This window comes from Echinops telfairi, unplaced genomic scaffold (genome assembly GCF_000313985.2).
Source record: "Echinops telfairi isolate 266 unplaced genomic scaffold, ASM31398v2 ScPeMD7_2186;HRSCAF=2738, whole genome shotgun sequence".
Classification (NCBI taxonomy): Eukaryota; Metazoa; Chordata; class Mammalia; order Afrosoricida; family Tenrecidae; genus Echinops; species Echinops telfairi.
The window spans coordinates 8,534,960-8,554,023 of record NW_022106084.1 but is presented as its reverse complement, the minus strand read 5'-3'; the positions used below and the strand labels follow the sequence as shown (position 1 = coordinate 8,554,023).

Sequence of the window (19,064 nt, the reverse complement as noted above, 5' to 3'; positions counted from 1 at the left end):
TTTGTCAAATCTGTGACTCCATTCCTTGAAATATTTTTCAAACTCATCTGTTTGGAGGGCTGACAGCACCTCCCTCGTTTTTTCCTTCTCCTCTTCCACATCATCAAATTGCTGTCCTTTCATGCCCCTCTGCATTTGAAGAAACAAAAAGTAGTCACATGGAGGGAGGTCAGGTGAGTAAGGTGCATGGACCAAGAGAGACATGCTGTTTTTTGTCAAAAACTGGTGCACTGAGACGACTATGTGAGTGTGAGCAGGTACGTTGTCATAGTGGCAAATGAGCGCTGTCTGCCACAAACCAGCCCTTTCTTTTTTGTCCACACTGTAAAGCTATCTTTTCAGAGCCTCTAAATAGAAAGGTTGGCTAACAGTCTGACCTGGTGGAATGAACTCCAAATGCATGATGAGTCAACATTTTTGTCTGTTTGGTAAATGGACAGATGTCCAGAATGACATTTGTTGTCAATGAACACTTTCACCTTTTTTGAAACAGAAAAAGCACTCATACACTTGAGTTTTTCCCATAGGGCTGCCTTTGTAAGCCGTGTTCAACATCGCAATAGTTTCTTTGGCATTTTTCTGAGCAGCAAACAAGATTTCACAGCCACATGCTGTTCTCTTAAATTGGCCATCAGAAAAACCGAGGTTCAAGAGAAATGGCTTTCACAAAAAAATTCACTGTGACCAGAGAGAACCTTGGGGTGGGGGCAGGGAATGCACTCAGGGGAGCTTTTTCTCCGTATCTTGGGGGTGGAGTGGGGTCGGGGATACCTCCTCATATTTAAATGAAGCTAAGTAGTTAGAGTTTTACTTGGGAGATCTTGGTGGCACGAAACAGAAGCTCATTCTGGTTAGCCCAATGCCTGCATTTTGTTGCTGGGAGGAGGGGGGCGGGGCATGAGAACTGGAGCCAGGCCTGGAAGCTGACAGGGAGAGGCACTGCCAGAGGGAACTGAGGAGCATCTTCAGGTTGGCCTTTCCCAAAGATCCCATAGTCTGCAGTCTGTGGCTATCTGTCTGTGTTCTGTTCCATCCTGAGCTGGCAGACTACTGCCTTTCTGAAGGTCTTTATATTGTCGCTGTTTATCAGGGTCTCTGCTTCTTCACAAGCCCTTTCTCACGGATCCGCTCAACTTCAGCTTTTCGGGGCACTTGGCTTTTCTAGTTAAAATTCTCGTGAGAGGAGATCTGATTGGCCTGCCTTATTCTGTGTGTGTGCACGCATGTTTATTTATTTACATAGTCACGTCTAGTCATTTAACAATTGGAAAATTTAGCATATAAATGGACTTCGGAATATAGAAAGTTCAATTAAAGACATTCCATATACACCAGAAAGTGCATGGTGCAAAGCTGTTCAACATTAACAGACTTGGGGGTTTAAACTAAGGATAAAGCATCAAAGGACTCGTGCATTTCTATCAAAGGGGGATTTTACGTTTTGATCAAACTGAAGAAAGCTCCATTAGCTCTAAGTAAGTATCCTTAGCTTTCAGCATGTATATTCTGCATGGTTAATAATGTATACAACACCCCAACCTCCTTAAGAAACAGCATCATATTTAACACTTCAGTGCACACAGAATATTGACAAAACATCACATGAATGCAAGTCTGTATTCTCCAAATGCTCAGTATTTCTAAGACTAGTATTTCTAAGCCATTAATAATATGAAGAAAAAAATGTTGGATTAACTTTTAAATTCAAAATTCCTCTGGCTGGTCTCCACAGAGAGACCTTCTTGGTGCAAAGACAACTGAGTCAGCACCCAAGGAGGTGTGCCGGGTGGCCTGGTGTGCTGACCTATGTGAAAACCAGCCTTATCCCAGGCCGTGCAATGCCATCCTCCACGCGTCCTCTGACCCTGCCCACTAGGGTAGCCGGTACATGTCCAGAAAGGCACAGGGACAAATCGTCCCATAGTCTTGCCTCTTGGAAAACTTGATCGCAGCGGCAGCAATATCCTTTTATCATAATGTCTTGACATTATGAATAGTTCAAAGTATACTATTTGATAACATGTGCTCCCAACAATATAAAAACTACTTTTCAAAAAAACTAGGGTTCTAACTAAACAAAATAATTCCTTGATTCTTTCCCGTGCTACATCTCTCGCCAAATTGTTCTCAAGAGGAAATCATTAGTAACAGCGTTTGTCAGTAGTTTACACCCCTCCCGACACTTTTGAGGGAGATATATGGAAGTATTGTTTCTTTGTCTTGCTTGTATATAGAAGAAAGCAATACCGTGGGTATTATGGTGAAGTGAAATTACAACACCTGGCTCTGAGCTCTCCCTAAATAACTAGAGAGGAGTATGCAAATAAGGTGTAGCATGTGCTGACTTGTGATTGGTCCGTTTTACCATTCTACTGAGTAAGAATGGAGCCATTTCAGAGGTGGGAACAGAGACTGCCATGGCCACGAGGAAAGAAGAGCAGAGTCCATCCAGGATCCATGTATGCAAAAGAAGCAGTGGCTGTTGAGACCAGAAGACAGAGCGGTGGGCTTCCTGGCCGCAGAATGCGTAAACTGAGTGCCTTCTGAACGCACAAACTGAGGTGGGCTTGCAGTGTGAGGGCCCTCTGGCCATTTGTCACCACTAAAGGAGCTTGTTGCAATCGCCCAAGCAGGGCAGAGGCCAAGGGGCTTGTGTGGCTGAGGCCAAGGAACAGAGATAGATGTGCCAACCAGCATGGCGGAGAAGAAGCCCTCAGGACCAAAGAAGTGTGTGCTTCATGTAGCTTTCCTCAGAAGCCCCCATAATCATGAGTGTTGTCGGAACCCTACAGTGAATTATTACACCCAGCCGAGAAGTAGCGTGCCGTGGGAGGGGTGGTTCGTGTAAGAACAGGGTAAATAAGGTGGGAGAGCAGAAGCTTGTCAGACTCTGCCCCGTGGGACTCATCCCTGGGCACAAGTGGGGTTGGACTCTCCTTCCTCCTGAAGCCCGAAGAGGTCAGAGGTGGCCCTAACGCCATTTGCAGATTTCATGAAAATGAGGTGATGTAGATTAGCACTAATTCCATTTATTTAATTTTTTTGTTGTTACTTAAAAACTCCTAAACTTCTTGATTTCAGACAACCTACTGAAGGTAAATCAAAGACGTGTTGCATTGGGCAATTCCGTCGCACCAGACCTCTTGGAAGCGTTGAAGAACCAGGAGGTCACTTTGGGGGCGGAGGTGTGCCTGACCCGAACCAGCGTGGTTTCAGTCTCGTCATATGGATGTGAACATTGAGCAGTGACTAAGGAAGACTGCATACGCATTGACACATTGAAATTGGGGTGCTGGTGAAGAATACTGAAAGTACCTTAGACTCCCCCCCAAAATAAACCAATCTATCTTGGAAGAAGTGCATCTGGAACGGCAATCCTTCGTTTCACATAGTTTAGAGATATGGTCAGGAGAGACCAGAACTCAAAACCAAACTCACTGCCATTTATTCAATTCTGACTCATAGCAACCCTGTCAGACAGACTAGAACTACCCCTTTGGATTTCCAGCGCTGTACATCATTCTGGGAATAGAAAGTCTCATCCTTTTCCCATGGAGTGGCTGGTGATTTTGAACTGTAGACCTCACGGTTAGCAGCCCAATGTGTAGCCCAATGTGCCATTGCAGCTTTTCAGGAGAGATCAGTCTCTGGAAAAAGACATAATGCTTGGTAGAGAATCAGTGAAAAGGAGAAAATGCCCAATGAGTTGGGTTGATACACTAGTTACAACAACAGGTTCAAACATTAAAATAAATTGTGAGGATGGCACAATGTTTCATTCTGTTTACATAGCAGCTAACTCAACTGCCCCTAACAAACCATTACTATAATCTTTAACAGTGTTAAGAGAACTTACCTAAGATAACTGGTAGTGTAGTGGGCTAAATATTGAGCGGCCAACTCAAGGTCAGCAGTTCAAACCCACTAGCCACTCTGAGGAACGAGAGTGAGGTTGTCTATTTCAGTAAATATTTACAGGCTCGAAAACTATATATAGGGTAACTATAAATTGGAATCAACTCAATGGCTGTGAGCACAAGTGTATTATGGAATATGGTGCTTTGTATATGAAGACATGTCAATTTGCAGTATTGGTCACTGTGTTAGGCCGGGTTGACTAGAGAAACAAACCCAGCAACATTCATGTGCATAAGTGAGAGCTTTGTGTAAAGAGCAATTGTATATTGAGAAAACATCCCAGTCCAGTCCAGATCAAGCTTATAAGTTCAATATTAGCCCATAAGTCCCTCTTCGGATTCACAAGGTCACATGCAATGATGCAGAATGCAGGAAGATCACAGGCTGGTGGGTGCAAAGTCTTGTAGATCCAGTGGCAGTGGGTGCATCTCCAGGACTCTGGCCACCATCAATGTGGCTCCATGTGTCTTGTCAACAGGAAGGTAAAGTAGAGAGTGTGTCCCACCTCCAGGGAGGAAGAGAGGAAGTTCCCAGAATTTTCATGAGGAGGCCACACCTACAAGGAGCGATCATCAGGCTGTACCTGCTTCACAGGTAGACTCCACCCCTTCTTTCTTTTATCAAGTTGACATGAAATTGTGTAACTACCACATTGACCAAAGGGAAAAAACATGAAGGTTTTTTGGTATTGTTTTTTTTCTCTCTCTCTCTGCAGAAACCAAGCTCCTTTCCACTGAAGTACATATTTGAGGCTTCCACTCATTTAGATATTGACCCCTGTCTTGCACATTGCATCCTGTCAACCAGATTAGTAACCCAACCCATACATGAAGTGATGTATCAGGTCTATTATAACCACTTGATGACATGATCCACCTTTGAGTGTTACAAGTAAATTATAATTATAAGGTTGGTCAGAATTACAGTATCTTTTCCCTTCGTTTTACAGGTATTGTATGCACATTAAACAATTTTTTAAAACATAGAAGAGTGTACAGGAGAAAATTAAATGATCTATTCCTTCACATGCCAGTATGTTAATATTTGTATTTATTTTTGTAGCTTTTCAAAACTCACACACACATTCTCATTTGTGGTATAGGCTCCCACTTGTCTTTCTGATAAATTCCTCTTCCGTTTTGTGAGAAAGTCCTCTTCTTTCTTTGTCTTACATGCCATTGCTGCTGTGCGCTGTCCAGGTGATTCTGACTCAGAGTGACCCTTTAAGACAGGCAGAGCTGCCCAGAGCCTTGCCCAGGCTGTGATCTTTACCTCCGTGGCGCGGCTGGCGGGTTCCATGAGTGTCCTTTTGCTTAGTGCTGAGTGATAACCATTGTACACACCACCAGCACACCAGATGCCTGCACTGAGCCATCAGGTACCTGAAACATGCTTTTAAATGGCTTCGTTATTCAGATGTACTATAACTTGCACTGGCATTCTAGGTCATTTCTTCGATGTAATTTTAAGTTCTGAATCACTTCTATGTCACAATAGTATCTCATTGTGTAGTTCTTAAGCTTAGACCCAAACCCGTTCCCATTAAGTCAATTGTGATTCGTAGCAACCCTATAGGACAGAATGAAACAGCTCCCTGGGTTTTCCCAGACTTTAACTCTTCACAGCACCATCTTTTACCTGTGTAGCAATGGATTTGAACCACTGACCTTGTGAAAGCAGCCCAGTGCTTAATTTGTTATGTTACTAGTTTCCTAAGCTTATCAAATTCTGACTCATAGCGACCCTATAGGACAGGGTAAGTCCCTATAGCACTGTGTGTTTCTGAAACTAGCTCTTTACGGGAGTAGAGAGCCTTGTTTTTCTCCCTCGGTGGTTTCAAACTGCTGACCTTGCTGTTAGCAGCCCGCTGCATATCCACTACAGCACCAGGGCTATAGCACCTCTGTAGACCCTATAGAAAATAGAACTGCCCCTTTGGGTTTCCAAGGCTGTGAATCTTTATGGGAGCAGACAGCCTCGTCTTTCTCCGGTGGAGTGGCCAGCGGTTTTGAACCACTGACTGTGCCGAGTGAGAGGTAGCACAACCTTGACAGTCATCACGGGCTTGTGAGCAGCAGCTGCCAGTGCAGTTCACCTGAGACAAGCAGGCCCACGGGCATCATGTTCAGGTTTCCCAGGAGTGGTGGCTGGTCTGTATCTCTTAGATATAGGTGTTGGCATCATACTAGTAAACTACTCCCAAAAACCAAAGTGTCTCCCCGTTCTCTCTCTCCTGGCTGATCTGGGCTGGCTCTTAGCCGTTGGTTCCAGGTTCCCAGACCTATCCCTGCAGATAAAATTAGGATCAATGTACCTTTCGTGCTGCAAGTTTAAAAAAAAGCAGCTGGGAATGTTACTAAAGCAACAATTCCACTTTCTCCTGAGCAGGCTTGTTTGAGGAACTGGATCAAACAGGTGCCCTGAGTGCTTCTGAATGTTCGGCCCCATGGTTTGCAGGGCTTTGTGTCCGAGCCGATTGGAATCTCGGACGAAATCGTGCACGAACAACAAGCTTGTCTGAGGATGAACTCCCTGGCACGTCACTGCATCCGGGGGACAGTTTCCTTGGCGTGAGGCCTTTGTAGTCACATAGGACCCTCTGCTTACAGGGACCCTCGCTTGGTGTCACTTTTTTTTTAAAGATCATTTTATTGGGAGCTCTTACAACTCTTATAACAATCCACACATCAATTATATCAAGCATATTTGTGCATCTGCTGCCATCATTCTTTTTCTAGACATTTACTTTCTATTGAGCCCTTGGTATCAGCTCTTCTTTTTTCCGTCCTGCCTCCGCTCCCCCTTGGTGTCCACATTTTATTATCAGCATCATGGATTTCCTAAGATTTTTTTATAACAAGGGGACCTGCATTTTCATCAAGCACTGAATCCCACAGGATGGTAGATCCTGACTGGGGTGAAAAGAAAGTATTGGGGGGAAAATATATATATATATAATCTTTTGAACGAATCTGTCTCAGACACTTTACCAACGAGAAGGAAAAATCAGTGCCAACTGCCTCCTTTTCGGCAGGAAACGTCCTGTGGGACTTTAAGAGACCGTCTTGCAGGGATAACTGGAGCAGCTCCTGGATGCCGCAGCCCTGGAAGGTGCCTGGGAGCTCAGAGCAGCGCAGGACTAACAGGCTGCAGGACAAAGCCTTGCCAGACACAATGCCCCGGAGCTGTCTGCTGCTCGTGCCTTTAGGTAAAAGCCAGGCTGTGCCTCATCCATTGAGGAGGGAAACAGTGCCAGCCAGGGTCCTTTGTTTCCTTTTGAGCTGTATCTTTCTGGCTATTTGTACAAGCTGCCATTTCTGGTAGCCTGTGGCGGGGAGAGAGAGGATGCCTCTTTTAGCCTTGTCATCCTGCCCCTCCCAGTGGAAGTCCCTCTGTAAGCAGAGCCTGGATCCTCTGTGGAATTGCCTAATACTCAAATTCCCAGTGCCTGCTGGGAGAAATGGACAACAAAACCCCATACTTCTCTCCTGTTCTTGTCCCACTGAGATAGGATTTTGTGGAGTGTTATTTTAGTTTACATTGTGTGAACAGCTGTTGTTTTGATTTGTTTTGCTTTTTTTCCTTTTTCCAAAGACAAAGTTCCCGAATCCATGTCCTTTTAAAAACTATACAGGATGCTGATAAACTCTCCCGGGAAAATGACTGCCCCAGAGCCTCCCATTCCCTAACGTAGTTCTAGTGAGAGTGCCAATTTATGAACGATTTATTACCATTCTGCCAGGAGCTAGGAACAGAGATTGGGAATAATCCATTAAAACCTCTAGGAGCAGTTTGCCTGTATCTTATCTGTTTGCTTGTATCTTATATGTATTCCATATTATATACAGTGAACCCTCGTTTATCGCGGTTAATCGGTTTTAGACCCTACCGTGATAAATGAAATTCCGCGAAGTAGGATTCCTTATTTGTAAATCAAATATTTTCGTAGTTAGAGCATAGAGGACATGGAAAAACACCCTTTAGTCACCATTACACTCGTATTACCCAATTTATTAAACGAAAAAGGGAAAATACAGTAAAACATTTTGGACGTTACAATTATCATTTGTTATTTATTATATTATTTATGGCATCAAGCGTGTACAGTATGAGCCAATCAGTGGCAGTAATGACAGAGCATGCGCTGTTACGCAAAAACCGCGATAGAGTGAAGCCGCGGAAGTCGAAGCGCGAAGTGGCGAGGGTTCACTGTACATTTAAAAAAAAAATTATATGTACCATAGTGTACAAGTAGAGGACCAGTGACAAAGAGGAAGACGGTCAATGTATGGACTGACACATGGCTGCAACAGTGGCGGTTTTGAGGATGGTGCTGGGCTGGTCGATGGTTCTCTCTGTTGTGCGTGGCTCGCTAAGCATCAGAACCAACTCAACAGTACTTGAAAACACCACCACCGTACTGGACAAAGGTATCTGTCAGTCTGTCACAGAATGGGTGGGGGGGGGGGAAGCAAGCAAGCAATCAAAAACTGGGTCCTGATCACATAGTGTGAGAAACCCTGTCCTATCTGACAGCGTCAACCACGTGTGTCTCTACAACCAGGCTTCCCACGAACTCCTCTGTATTTTACAAGTGGCCATGATTGCACATGTGCCTGTAGTAGGACGAGCTCTTGCTGCGTAAGCAAAGGGTAGTCTTTTAAGCAGCCAAGATAGACGTACAATTGGAATGGTTGATGTTGAGAAGAAAGCCTTGTCCATGAGCTACTTGTTTTCCAGGACCCATATTGAGAGGCCATTTTGACCTAAAGATGCTGGTGTGGCGGGAGAACGGCTGGTGCTTACGGAAACGAAAGTGCTCTCAGACATTGCAGGTAGACGCTTTCCCTTCTGACCAGGGGTCCCTACACTTGAGAATATCTGTTAGAGTCTTTGAGGTTCTGAAGCAGAAGACGGATTGCCCGGTGTCTAGCCACACGCACACCCTCCAACAAATCTTCCCCTGCCCCCCAACTCCATACACAGAGAAAAACCGCTGTCATGATTCTCTCACACACGACGTAGCTGACCAACGTTAGCCCACGTGCCCCTTCACATGGTTCAAGTTGACACTGTGAACTCAGGCTCATGGGTCTGGAGCTGGTCCTCACCTGGCCGGGCCAGCTCTGGCCCTCCTGGCTGTACAGGCGGTTTTGTAATGTCTTGCCTAGCCCCTCTGGAGTGCAAACCCAGAGTGTACTGATCTGCGTCTTGGGCATAAAGGGTTTAAATGGGATTTTCTTGCTTTTGGTCAACAACTGCAAATTTCTTTCCAAAGGTAGAAAAATAGACTTGCTCTTTGCCTCGGTATTTCTGCTTTTAATCTAGTTTAATTCCAGATAAATCTCAACAGTAATTTTTTTTTCCTCAACAGTAATTTAAAAGAGCCAAAGTACTCCTGACCTTAGAGAAATGGTTTCCCCGTGGTAAAACATCTCAGATGTGAGCTTGATCTGCGTTACCTTACACTACTGGAGATGGGACTGCCTAGTCTTCTTTTTCTCCCTGGTTGTAAGATTCTTAGAAATTTTAAATTATGGAAAACAGGAGCCCTGCTGGTACTGGTGCCTAGATGTTGGGCTGCTAGCTGCAAGGTTGGACGTTCAGACCCACCAGTTGCCACCCGGCGAAAGACGGGTTTGTCTGCCCCTGTTCAGATCTGCAGTCTGAGACGCCCTATGTGGGGGGCCCATGTGCTGCAATCGACTCCATGGCAATCGGTTTGGTTTGGGTTGGCCATGTATTGGGTATTCGTATACAAGGATGGAAAAGTCCTGCAGATAGTTTTTGGTTTCTCCCAATGTCCATCGAGTTGGAAACTCTGTGGCCCGTGTTGTAAATATTCATCACGCTTAGCTGGGCATTCTTTTAGGCTTGAAGAATCCCCAAGGAAAGAAAACTGTCTCTGCCATCACAGGGCTCACAGTCTAATGAGGAAACGGTACCTTTTTTTAAAAGCAGACAACAATGGGCAAACGACTTTGGCATTCTAAACTGCAAGGCAGATGCCAGAGTGCAGAAAAGGGCATCGTTACCATCAGGAGATTTGAGGGTGAGGGGTGCATTGCCTGTTGAGGGGATAGGAGAGTGCTGAGAGAAAGAGCAAATGAGTTAGGGGAGCCCTTCTAGTCAACGGCATTGGGGCCATAGCTGGCCTCCTCTGACTCACTTGTGGGCTCACAGTAGGGTTAGATATGCTTTCCCTCTCCAGCCTTCCTCGTCTCTTCTGATACCAGCGTGCCTCCCAGGGCATTCTACTTCTGGGTGGTATTTTATAACTCGGTGCAGTGGCCACACAGAGCGCACAGACGACCCTCGTCATTAAGGGGGGTTATTAAGGGAGTCATTAGGCCCCCACAAGTGAGGATCAGTGAACAGTAAAGATACAGTTCGATTCACAGCAACATTTCTCCTTAGCCGCAGCCAAGTCTCGTTGGTCCTCAGTGTTTTAGCCACATGGCCCCCTGGCCTTTGCCTCCCTGAACCTGGAAGCCAGGCTGTGGTTTCAGCTCCGAGACCCATCGCCTCAGCAATTCTCCTTTTGCTCTGCCCCATAGTCTCTGTGCCACATCTCTGGTGCCTCTGATTTGGCCTCTAACACTTCAAAGATCTCTCTTGGGCATGAACTTGGGCCTTCTTTCTCTGGGTCTGAAGTCTCTGCTACACAGAGGAATGCCGTTGATGGAGGTGTAGCTTTTGCCTTTGACCCTACCATACTCCCAAGGAAGACAAAACAAAGGGTGGTGTCTTAAGTCATGGCCTCAGGGGAAAAAGCAAAGTCTAAAAGTGCCTCTGGGAAGCCCAGGGTGTGAAGAAGTGGGCCCCGTCTACAAAGGCCAGGACTTAGCATCCTTGATCCTGTGCCTTAGAAGAGCGAGCACGCCTTCCAACCTGGGGCCACATTCCTAGACACCGAGCCCAGAATGGCGACACAGCACATGAGGATCGTCGTTAGATGGGCCATGTTAATGGACTGCATCTTACCCTTGACCTGGATTTTGAAGGAAATAGAAGTTTCAAAGGAAGAAACTATGAAAGGTCACTGGAGACAAGAAAAAGGGCTTCTGCAAAGCCTTGCATGTGTACATACAACGTCTCATATTTGAGATGGGCAACATTGCATACTACTGACTTGGAGAGTTTGTGGAGAGACAGGTGTTTGTTATTGTTGTTGTTAGGTGCCACCAGGTTGGTTCCTGATGAAACGCTGCCTGGTCCTCCACCGTCTTCACAGTTGTTCCTGGGTTTGGGTCCGTGGGTGCATCCCCTTGAGGGCTTTGCTCTTCTTCGCTGCCCCTCTGCTTCATCAGGCATGATGTCCGTCTCCAGGGATGGGTCTCCGACCAATGTGTCCAAAGCACCGAAATCTTGCCATCCTTGCCTAGTCAGAGAATAAACTGGGCCAACCCCTTTTGTACTTTTACAGGTTGTAGTCAGACTTTAAAGCATGATGAAGAAGTCTTGTACACAGAAGAGGCTTGTCACTTCCACTTGGACAAACCATTAGAAATGGGATATCGTTTCCAGAGGCCATCAAGTTGCTTCAGCCCACAGTGACCCATGCACAACGGAAGGCAGCACCGCCCACCCTGTCTGCCCTCACAGTTGTTCCTGTGTCTGAGCCCATTGAGGCGACCACTGTGTCCATCCTTCGCCTTGAGGACCACCTTCTTTTTTGCTGCCCGCCCGCTTACCAAACTGTTATCTGTCTCCAGGGACTGGTCTCTCCTGACAACATGTCTAAAATATGTAAGACCAAGTCTTGCCATCCCGGCCTCTAAGGAGCACTCTGACCTGACTTCTTCCAACACAGAGCTGTTTGTCCTCTTGACCATCCGTGGTACTTGCAATATTCATCTCCAGCACTATATTAGGAATATGGGGATGTTATAATGTATGTATATGCTAGAATCTTGCATTCAGAATGAGTGGATCAGATTTACAAATACAATCGGATAAAAATATAAGTAGCTCAACAGTATCTATTGTTTATCATTAATGTGAATTCAAAATACACATGAGTATAAAATCTATTTGCATGTACATCACAGGGAAATAAAAGTATAGGGATCAGAGTCGGGGGGAGTACAAAACAAGCTGAGAATGATGAAGGGAGAGGGAGAGACAGGATTGAGGAGGCACAAAATCAGACAAAGACCCAAACCACCACACATCTGACTCCTAGTGACCCTGTAGAACAGTGGATAACTGCTCCGGTGGGGGGGGGGGGGGGGGGGGGGTCGGAAGGACTGGTTACAAGTTAGGATGCTAAACACAAGATTAGTAGTTTGAAAACACCAGCCGCTCCGTGGGGGGAAAGATAAGACTTTCTACTCCTCTGAAGAGTTACAGTCTTGGAAACCAGTTCTCCCCTGTCCTGTGTGGTTGCTGTGGGTGAGAATTGACCCCATGGAAGTGAGTTGGGGGGAGGGGGGTTCCTGACACTGCAAATCTTTGCAAGAGATTTTCTTGCAAAATCTCATCTTTCTTCTCTGGAGTGACTGGTGGGTGCGAACCTCTGACCTCATGAGTTGGCGACCTCATGCTTAACCCATAGAGCCACCAGGGCTCCTGAGGAGGCACAAAGGGGGGGGGGCCTTTATTATGTCTATTGTTTTTCTCTTAAAAAATGAATTTGAAGCAAATTGGAGAGGATGTTAACAATCCCGAGTGTTGGTAGTAAATATCTTTTTTAAGTTCCTAGACTCTTCTGTAGTTTGGGACACTTTTATTTGAAAGGTAGATATAGTACATATCAGACACAGCACATACCTACACTCTAGTTTGTATCATTATCCCCAGGGCAGAAAATGGCTACGAAACTGACCACATTGTTGAGTCGATGCCTGGGGTGCTCCGCCGACCACTCTGCGCAACTTTGTAGTCTCTGCCTGGTCTCTGGCTGCCTTCCTGGATGTCAGAGGCTCTCAGAGGAAATGCAGGATCTTCAGGCTCAGGCCAGTTTTAGCTTTCATGTGATCCAAAGAGATCCCTCTGCAGATGGACAAGCAAGTCCTTTGTGCTCAGCACTCTGCCTAGGGACCCCTCTGCCCCCTGCCCCCCTGAAAAGCTCCGACGAATTATAGTGTTTTCTGAATCTCCTTAGCGCTCTGCCTAGGAGTCCCCCCCCACCCCCCACCCCTCCGTGAAAAGCTCCAAGGAATCACAGTGTTTTCTGAATCTCCTTGAGAGCGCCACACGCCTGCAGGAAGTAGATGCAGCAGCGTTAGCATGAGGGCTGTCATGTAAGGTGACTGGAAAGTGTTTGACACCCGAAATAGCTGTGACTGAAGCGGCTGCGGAAACAGCGCTTTGTGTGGGAAATCAGGAAGAGGTTCAGTATTTTGACACCCATTATAGGGGTCTGAGTAATACGACTCCTAAGAAAATCCCGATGGACGTTTGACTTATTTATTTATTTGGTATGTTCTTCTAAAGCCGTTTTCTACTGCATAGTGTTCTGTCGGGACAGCCGGTACAGGAAGAGCGCTTTTCTTTCTGCCCTGGAAGCTCACTCCTTGTGTCAGCAGAACTCAGGATTTACATTTACAATTACTATTTAATTTTCAAAACGTATCAAATATGGTCTCTTCTTCAAGCGTGCGTGCAGCCCTTCCCATGTTCAGAGCAGCATAGGGCTGATAGGTCCTAAAGGGTCCCTGGGCCTCTGCCACCCAGGAGCTCTGAGCCTGTGCAGAGGCGAAGACCCGGAGGTGGGGGCGAGGGGGTTGGGGGCACTGTGAGATGACAGGACTAGGCCTGACTGGGCAGCTTTAGGAGGGAAAGCAGAGGGAGCTTCACCGAGAGGTGACGTTGCATAGGCCACTGTGTTCATGCATCTTGGTAAGAGCCTTCCTTTCTCTCTGGACCCCTGGACTTGCTGTAGCATGAGGGAATCTCCTCCGTTGCTAGCCAACTGCCTACCTCAATTTCCAGTCGTGACTTTTGTCTGCATGTCCAGGGCCTTACGGTTTCAGACGGTTTTTGCCAAGATGTTCTCTCTTGGTGTGTGCCTTTGGGTGTTGTCAGGCGCTCTGGGAGGGTCAGCACTGCCGTGGCTAACTGTGCCGTGGCCATTGGAAACGTCCGGCTGTTTCCCAGGAGAAAGAGGAGGCTTTCGACTCCTGTAAAGAATCAGCCGTCTCTGAAGCCTGCGAGGGCAGCTCTGCTTCATTCTACGGGGTCCCTGTGAGTCAGAGTCAGCGCATGGCAGGAGTTTGGTTTAGAGGAAGAAAGAGGTTCTCCTCTTGCTGGGTGTTCCCGAGTTGATGCCAGCTCAGAGCACCCCCTGGGACAGTGTGCAGTGGACCCTCTCCACTCCGCAGGGGTTCCAGGTGCGAGCGGAGTCTCCCTTGGAGCGACCATGGAGCTCTGAATCCCCAATCTTTTGATTATCGTCTGAGTGCTTAACCATGGAGCTACCAGGATCCCGAACACGCAGGAGAGTGAAAAAGAGCAAGAGCCTCGACAAGATGGATTGACAGCGACAAGATGGATTGACAGCGACAAGATGGATTGACAGCGGCTGCAGCCACGGGCTGGAACGTCACCACCGTTGTGAGGATGGCGCGGCGCTGGGTGGTCTTCGGCTCTGCTGTACTGAGGGTCGCTGTGGGCCGGAGCCGACTCACCTGCACCTGACAACAGTCTCCTGTCTGTGCGTCACGTGAAAACATGTCAGCATGAGCCCTGCCTTGGGCAGGGCTGGATCTGTTGCTGTTCATCGGCATCGTAGAGGAGCTTGGTGGCACTTGTTGTGACTGCACATTCAGGGCTGGTGGAAGTGGCCTTGACTCCGACGCCCTCGCCTCGGCCCTCCCCCGTCTGCTTGCTGTACTACGGTGGCCTGTGCGCTGCTGCGCTGCGGAAAGCCAGCCCACCACGCTCTTCTACACGCCGGCCGCGACATCCGTGCTGTGCGGGTTTCCGCCAAGCTTTCAGGCTGAGGCAGGCTCGGAAGAAAGGCCCGGCCATCCACTCCCGCAAATCACCAAGGACCTCCCTAAGGGCCACAACAGAACGCCGTGTGACTCGGTGGCTTTGGACATGCCCGCAGGAGGGATTCGCCATGTTCGGGGAAGCAGAGGGTCGACCACGGGTGGGAGACCGTTGAGGAGACAGATGAGCACGGCGGGCTCGGGGACAGAGTGGAGCCTCCTGGGAGTGATGAGGGTGATGCTGGGACTTGTTCATAAAGCCGTCATGGCGCAGAGTCAATTCAACAGCAACACACCACCCAAACTGTGGGCGCTCCCTAAACCCAGACCGAAGTCTGTGGGCCTTGGCATCAACACGGGGGCCTCACACTCAAATCATTTCCAACATTTTGTTTTTAATGTTTGATTCAGAAAAAAGAGGGGAGACAACCAGTTCTCATGGCAATTGTGTTTCTATTTCGAATTAGGGTGTCTTTAGCAGCAGGCACGGTTTTCTTCCCAGAAGAGCCCTGGAAGAAGGCCGGTTTTCTCAGCGAGGACTATTTTCTATTCTTTTGAATGAATACATGGAGGGGCGTCAAGATGTTCCCGGGGAAATTCCATTCGCTTTGAATTCCGTTTTCCCCACAAACTGTGTGACACCCCATATTGGTACAGAAAATGGAAAAGTAATTTTGGGTCTTTGCACCAAACCATTGTCAAGGGTCCCCGGTGGTTAGTGGGTTGCTTGTTGGACTGCTAACCACGAGGTCAGCAGTTCAAAACCACCAGTTGCTCCGTGGGAGAAAGACGAGGCTTTCTAATTCTGTAGAGTTAGTCTTGGAAACCCACAGGGACAGTTCTAGCCTGTCCTTATGGGGTCGCTGTGAGTCAGAATCGACTCGATGGCAGTGAGGTGTTTTGTGTTTTTTTAGGTGATTAGAGAAAGGAAACAAAACATGCAGATAAATGTGTGTGGTATTTTGGTGAAATCTGCCCTTTGAAAATCGCTGCTCTCTCTAAGAAATTTATTTTTAATGTATTTCATACAAGGCAGAGCAAAGCAAATGAACTAATTTCCACGTTGGGCTAAATCTCTCGCTCTCTCGCGTTCCCTCTCTCTCACACACACACCCCTCTCTCTCTCTCTCTCTTTCTCTCTCACACACACACACTTCCCGTTTGTTCGGGTCCGCTAATGGCCACTGTGGTCTGGAATGACTCTAAGTGAGCCCCATGCCCTTGGACAGAGACCAAGGGCAACTATAGTGCTTCCCTTGCGTAGGCTTTTTGAATAATAGTCGCAGCTCAGGGAGGCAAGTGCTTTTTATCCCCACTTTACAACCAAGGAAATCACAGCACTGAGAGGTAGATGGCCTGCCCCGCTCACAGAGCTGGTGCTGCCAAAGCCGGAACAGGAAGTAGACGCTTCTGATCGTGGTTTTCTTCCTGGATTCCACGCTGCCACAGCATTCATGTACAGAGTGGGGTGGGGTGGGCGGTGGGAGATGACTGTCAATCGTATTGTGTTGGCACATTGCTTCAGGGGTCCCCATGACTCGATGGCAACTGATGATTGTGCTGGTGGACCCCATGTGGTCAGTTTGGGTCCAAGACTACATGTTATTATAAGATTACACCTCAAGAGATCCTGGCCACCTTGTGATTTGGATTCAACAGAGCATCATGGGAAGGCACTGAACATAAAGTTTTCCTGGGTGCAATTTCCTTTCAACAGGAAGACTAGGACCTCACCCCCCACCCCCACCCCACCCCGTATCTAAACCACCATCAGGTCCATCACAAAGGCATCCACAATAGAGATGCAATTCAGGAAAGAATAAGGTTAAATGGGCCTTGGCAGGTTCTAGACAGGGTGCCTCACATGTAGATCATTCCAACCACCTAATAGCCCCTTAAAATAAGCACCTCACTGTCATCAGGCTGATTCTGACAAGGTGCAACTACTCCTGTAGGTTTCCAAGACTATAACTCTTGGCAGGAGTAGAAAGCCTCGTCTTTCTCATGAGGAGTGGCTGTGGTTTTGAACTGCTGACCTTGTGGCAAGCAGCCCAATGTGTCTTCACTGCCACACCAGGACTCCTGCCTCATTGCCCCTATGTCCTGTTTGAATCAGTCTTCAAGAACAGCGTTGTGATAGTGATATCTCCACTTTGCAATTGAGAGAACCAAGATTTGGGGGAGAAAAATGTCTTGCCAGAAGATTATAGAACCAGCTCGGGTTTCACCTTGACCTCCGGTTCCAGCCCTGCTCTGTGTGCGGTTCTGTGTGCTGGCTTTAGCAGAACCACGGGCATTTAATTTCTGTGACACTTTGGCATTCCTGCTGTAAGGAGGATCCGCTTTTTCAGATCTTGCAGAGTTTGAGCCTGGGCTGTTGGAGTGTGGGCATCTCTGGTGCTCAGTGCCAACTCAGTGTAGCTCAGGGGGCACAGCTTCCTGGAGGGAAAACCATGAAGGGGTCTTAAAAGAAGTGGTCACTGATGTGCCTCCCTGTTTGGACATGTCAGTTGGGAACCTTTTACTGTTACGACTGTACCTGAAATCTCGGCTTGAAGTATCGAAGGTGGATCTCTGCATGAGAACTAGGCTTGTGCATCCCCTGTAACCCACGATAGTACAGCCATGTGACCAACAAGCGCACCTGGTCGGCCCGGGAAGACGTTGCCTCAGAAATAGTTTCCCGCTGGACACACCAAGCTGCCATCTGCTCTTAACAACCCCCCTTCCCCCCAAAAATAACCCTTTCTAATTGGGAGCTACTATAGCTATCATGTCATCCCATAGTTCAATTACATCAAGCTGTATTGTACAATTGCTACCACAATCTGTTTAAAAACATTCTCTTTCTTCTTGAACTCCTAGATATCAGCTCCCCTTGACCTGTATCTTCTCCCACTGTCACCCCCTCCCCCAAAAAACTCCCTTATTTTACTGGCTGTCTCTATGGGTTCATTTTTGATGGGTTTCATACACTGAAAACCAGAAAAACATATCACAAAATTTCAAGAGGGCTACCTCCAATGACAAAATACATCAGAGCTAAACCCCAGTAAAAAGAAAAAGGAGAAAATAAAAGGGGGAAGAACACAGAAAATGTTGAAAACCAGATCAGGTCCAACGTGTGTGGGGGTGGGGGGTGGGGGGGAACCAACTGACAAGGGTTTTGCGTTCTGGTCAGGTCTCCTGTTTTGATCATTTCCTTTTCCTTGTCAACAACATTGCTGATGGAAAAATGGGAAGCGCTGGCTCACCTTCCATGCACATTGGTCTCGGGGGCGTGTTCCTTTCTCACAGATAAATTCCCGAGGTCATTTGCTGGACGGTCAGGCTTGCCTCAGCTGGGGGGACATGGGAGCTAGATGGGTCAGCGAGCACCTGCAGGACTTTCTCCTGCAGCCTGGACTCCAGTCAGCAATCTTTTAGAGACGAGCTGCCCCCTTACCCATGGCGCCCCGGGGCTCCGACAGACATTGTTCCCTTTCCATTATCTCTGAAACCAGATGGTCTGTCTTTCAGGTTGGTGTAAGTCACAGAGAGCGGAGTCAGTGTTGGTGGAGGGGCAGTGCAGTGGGAGGTGCTCGTGGGCGGTCTAACACAAAGGGTGTATTCATGCCACCTGTGGGAACATTGGAATCACTCAGAAAATCCTTACCTGTCTCTTCCCTTTCCTGCAGGCCTCTTGGTGGGCACCCTTGATGTCGTATTGGACTCCAGTGCCAGGGTGGCTCCCTACCGGATTTTATACCAGACCCCAGACTCTCTGGTCTATTGGACCATTGCCTGTGGTAAGTACCAGTACATTGAACTATCAGCAGGATACTGTGATTGACAACTTTCTGTTGGAAGGGGGTCAGGGGCCCCTAGTTGCCAGTGGAGTGCAGTCATTTGGGATACTATGGAAACTCAGTTGAGCTCTTTCAACAGACGAACCTGAAATGTCCATAGTTAAGTCAGTGGTCCAAAAACTGTTTTCCCACTCTGGGGAGCTCATCGATAGAGATCATGTGGCCTCTTCCACCCGTAGTGACGGACACACGGTCTCCAACGTTACCTCTCTGAGGGCAGAGTGGGAAGGTGGACAGTGTCCCAGACCACTCCTCCTCGGGGCCTTTTGTCTGGGACAAGTCGCAGGGCTCCAGCCTACCTTCCAGGGAAACTGGGAACTAAAGGGGAGCACACGGAATACTTGCGTGTGCTAAGGAATGC

The 19,064-nt window shown here is 47.6% G+C and overlaps 1 protein-coding gene across 1 annotated transcript in view; it reads left to right on the top strand.

The window, feature by feature from the left end:
- Positions 1-19,064, top strand: part of TBC1D9 (TBC1 domain family member 9) — a 112,027-nt gene that overhangs the window by 10,772 nt on the left and 82,191 nt on the right. Inside the window, exons 2-3 of the mRNA XM_004712141.2 lie at positions 8,691-8,753; positions 18,533-18,643. Of these exons, the coding sequence (XP_004712198.2) occupies positions 8,691-8,753; positions 18,533-18,643 (174 nt within the window). The remainder of the gene's footprint in view (positions 1-8,690; positions 8,754-18,532; positions 18,644-19,064) is intronic.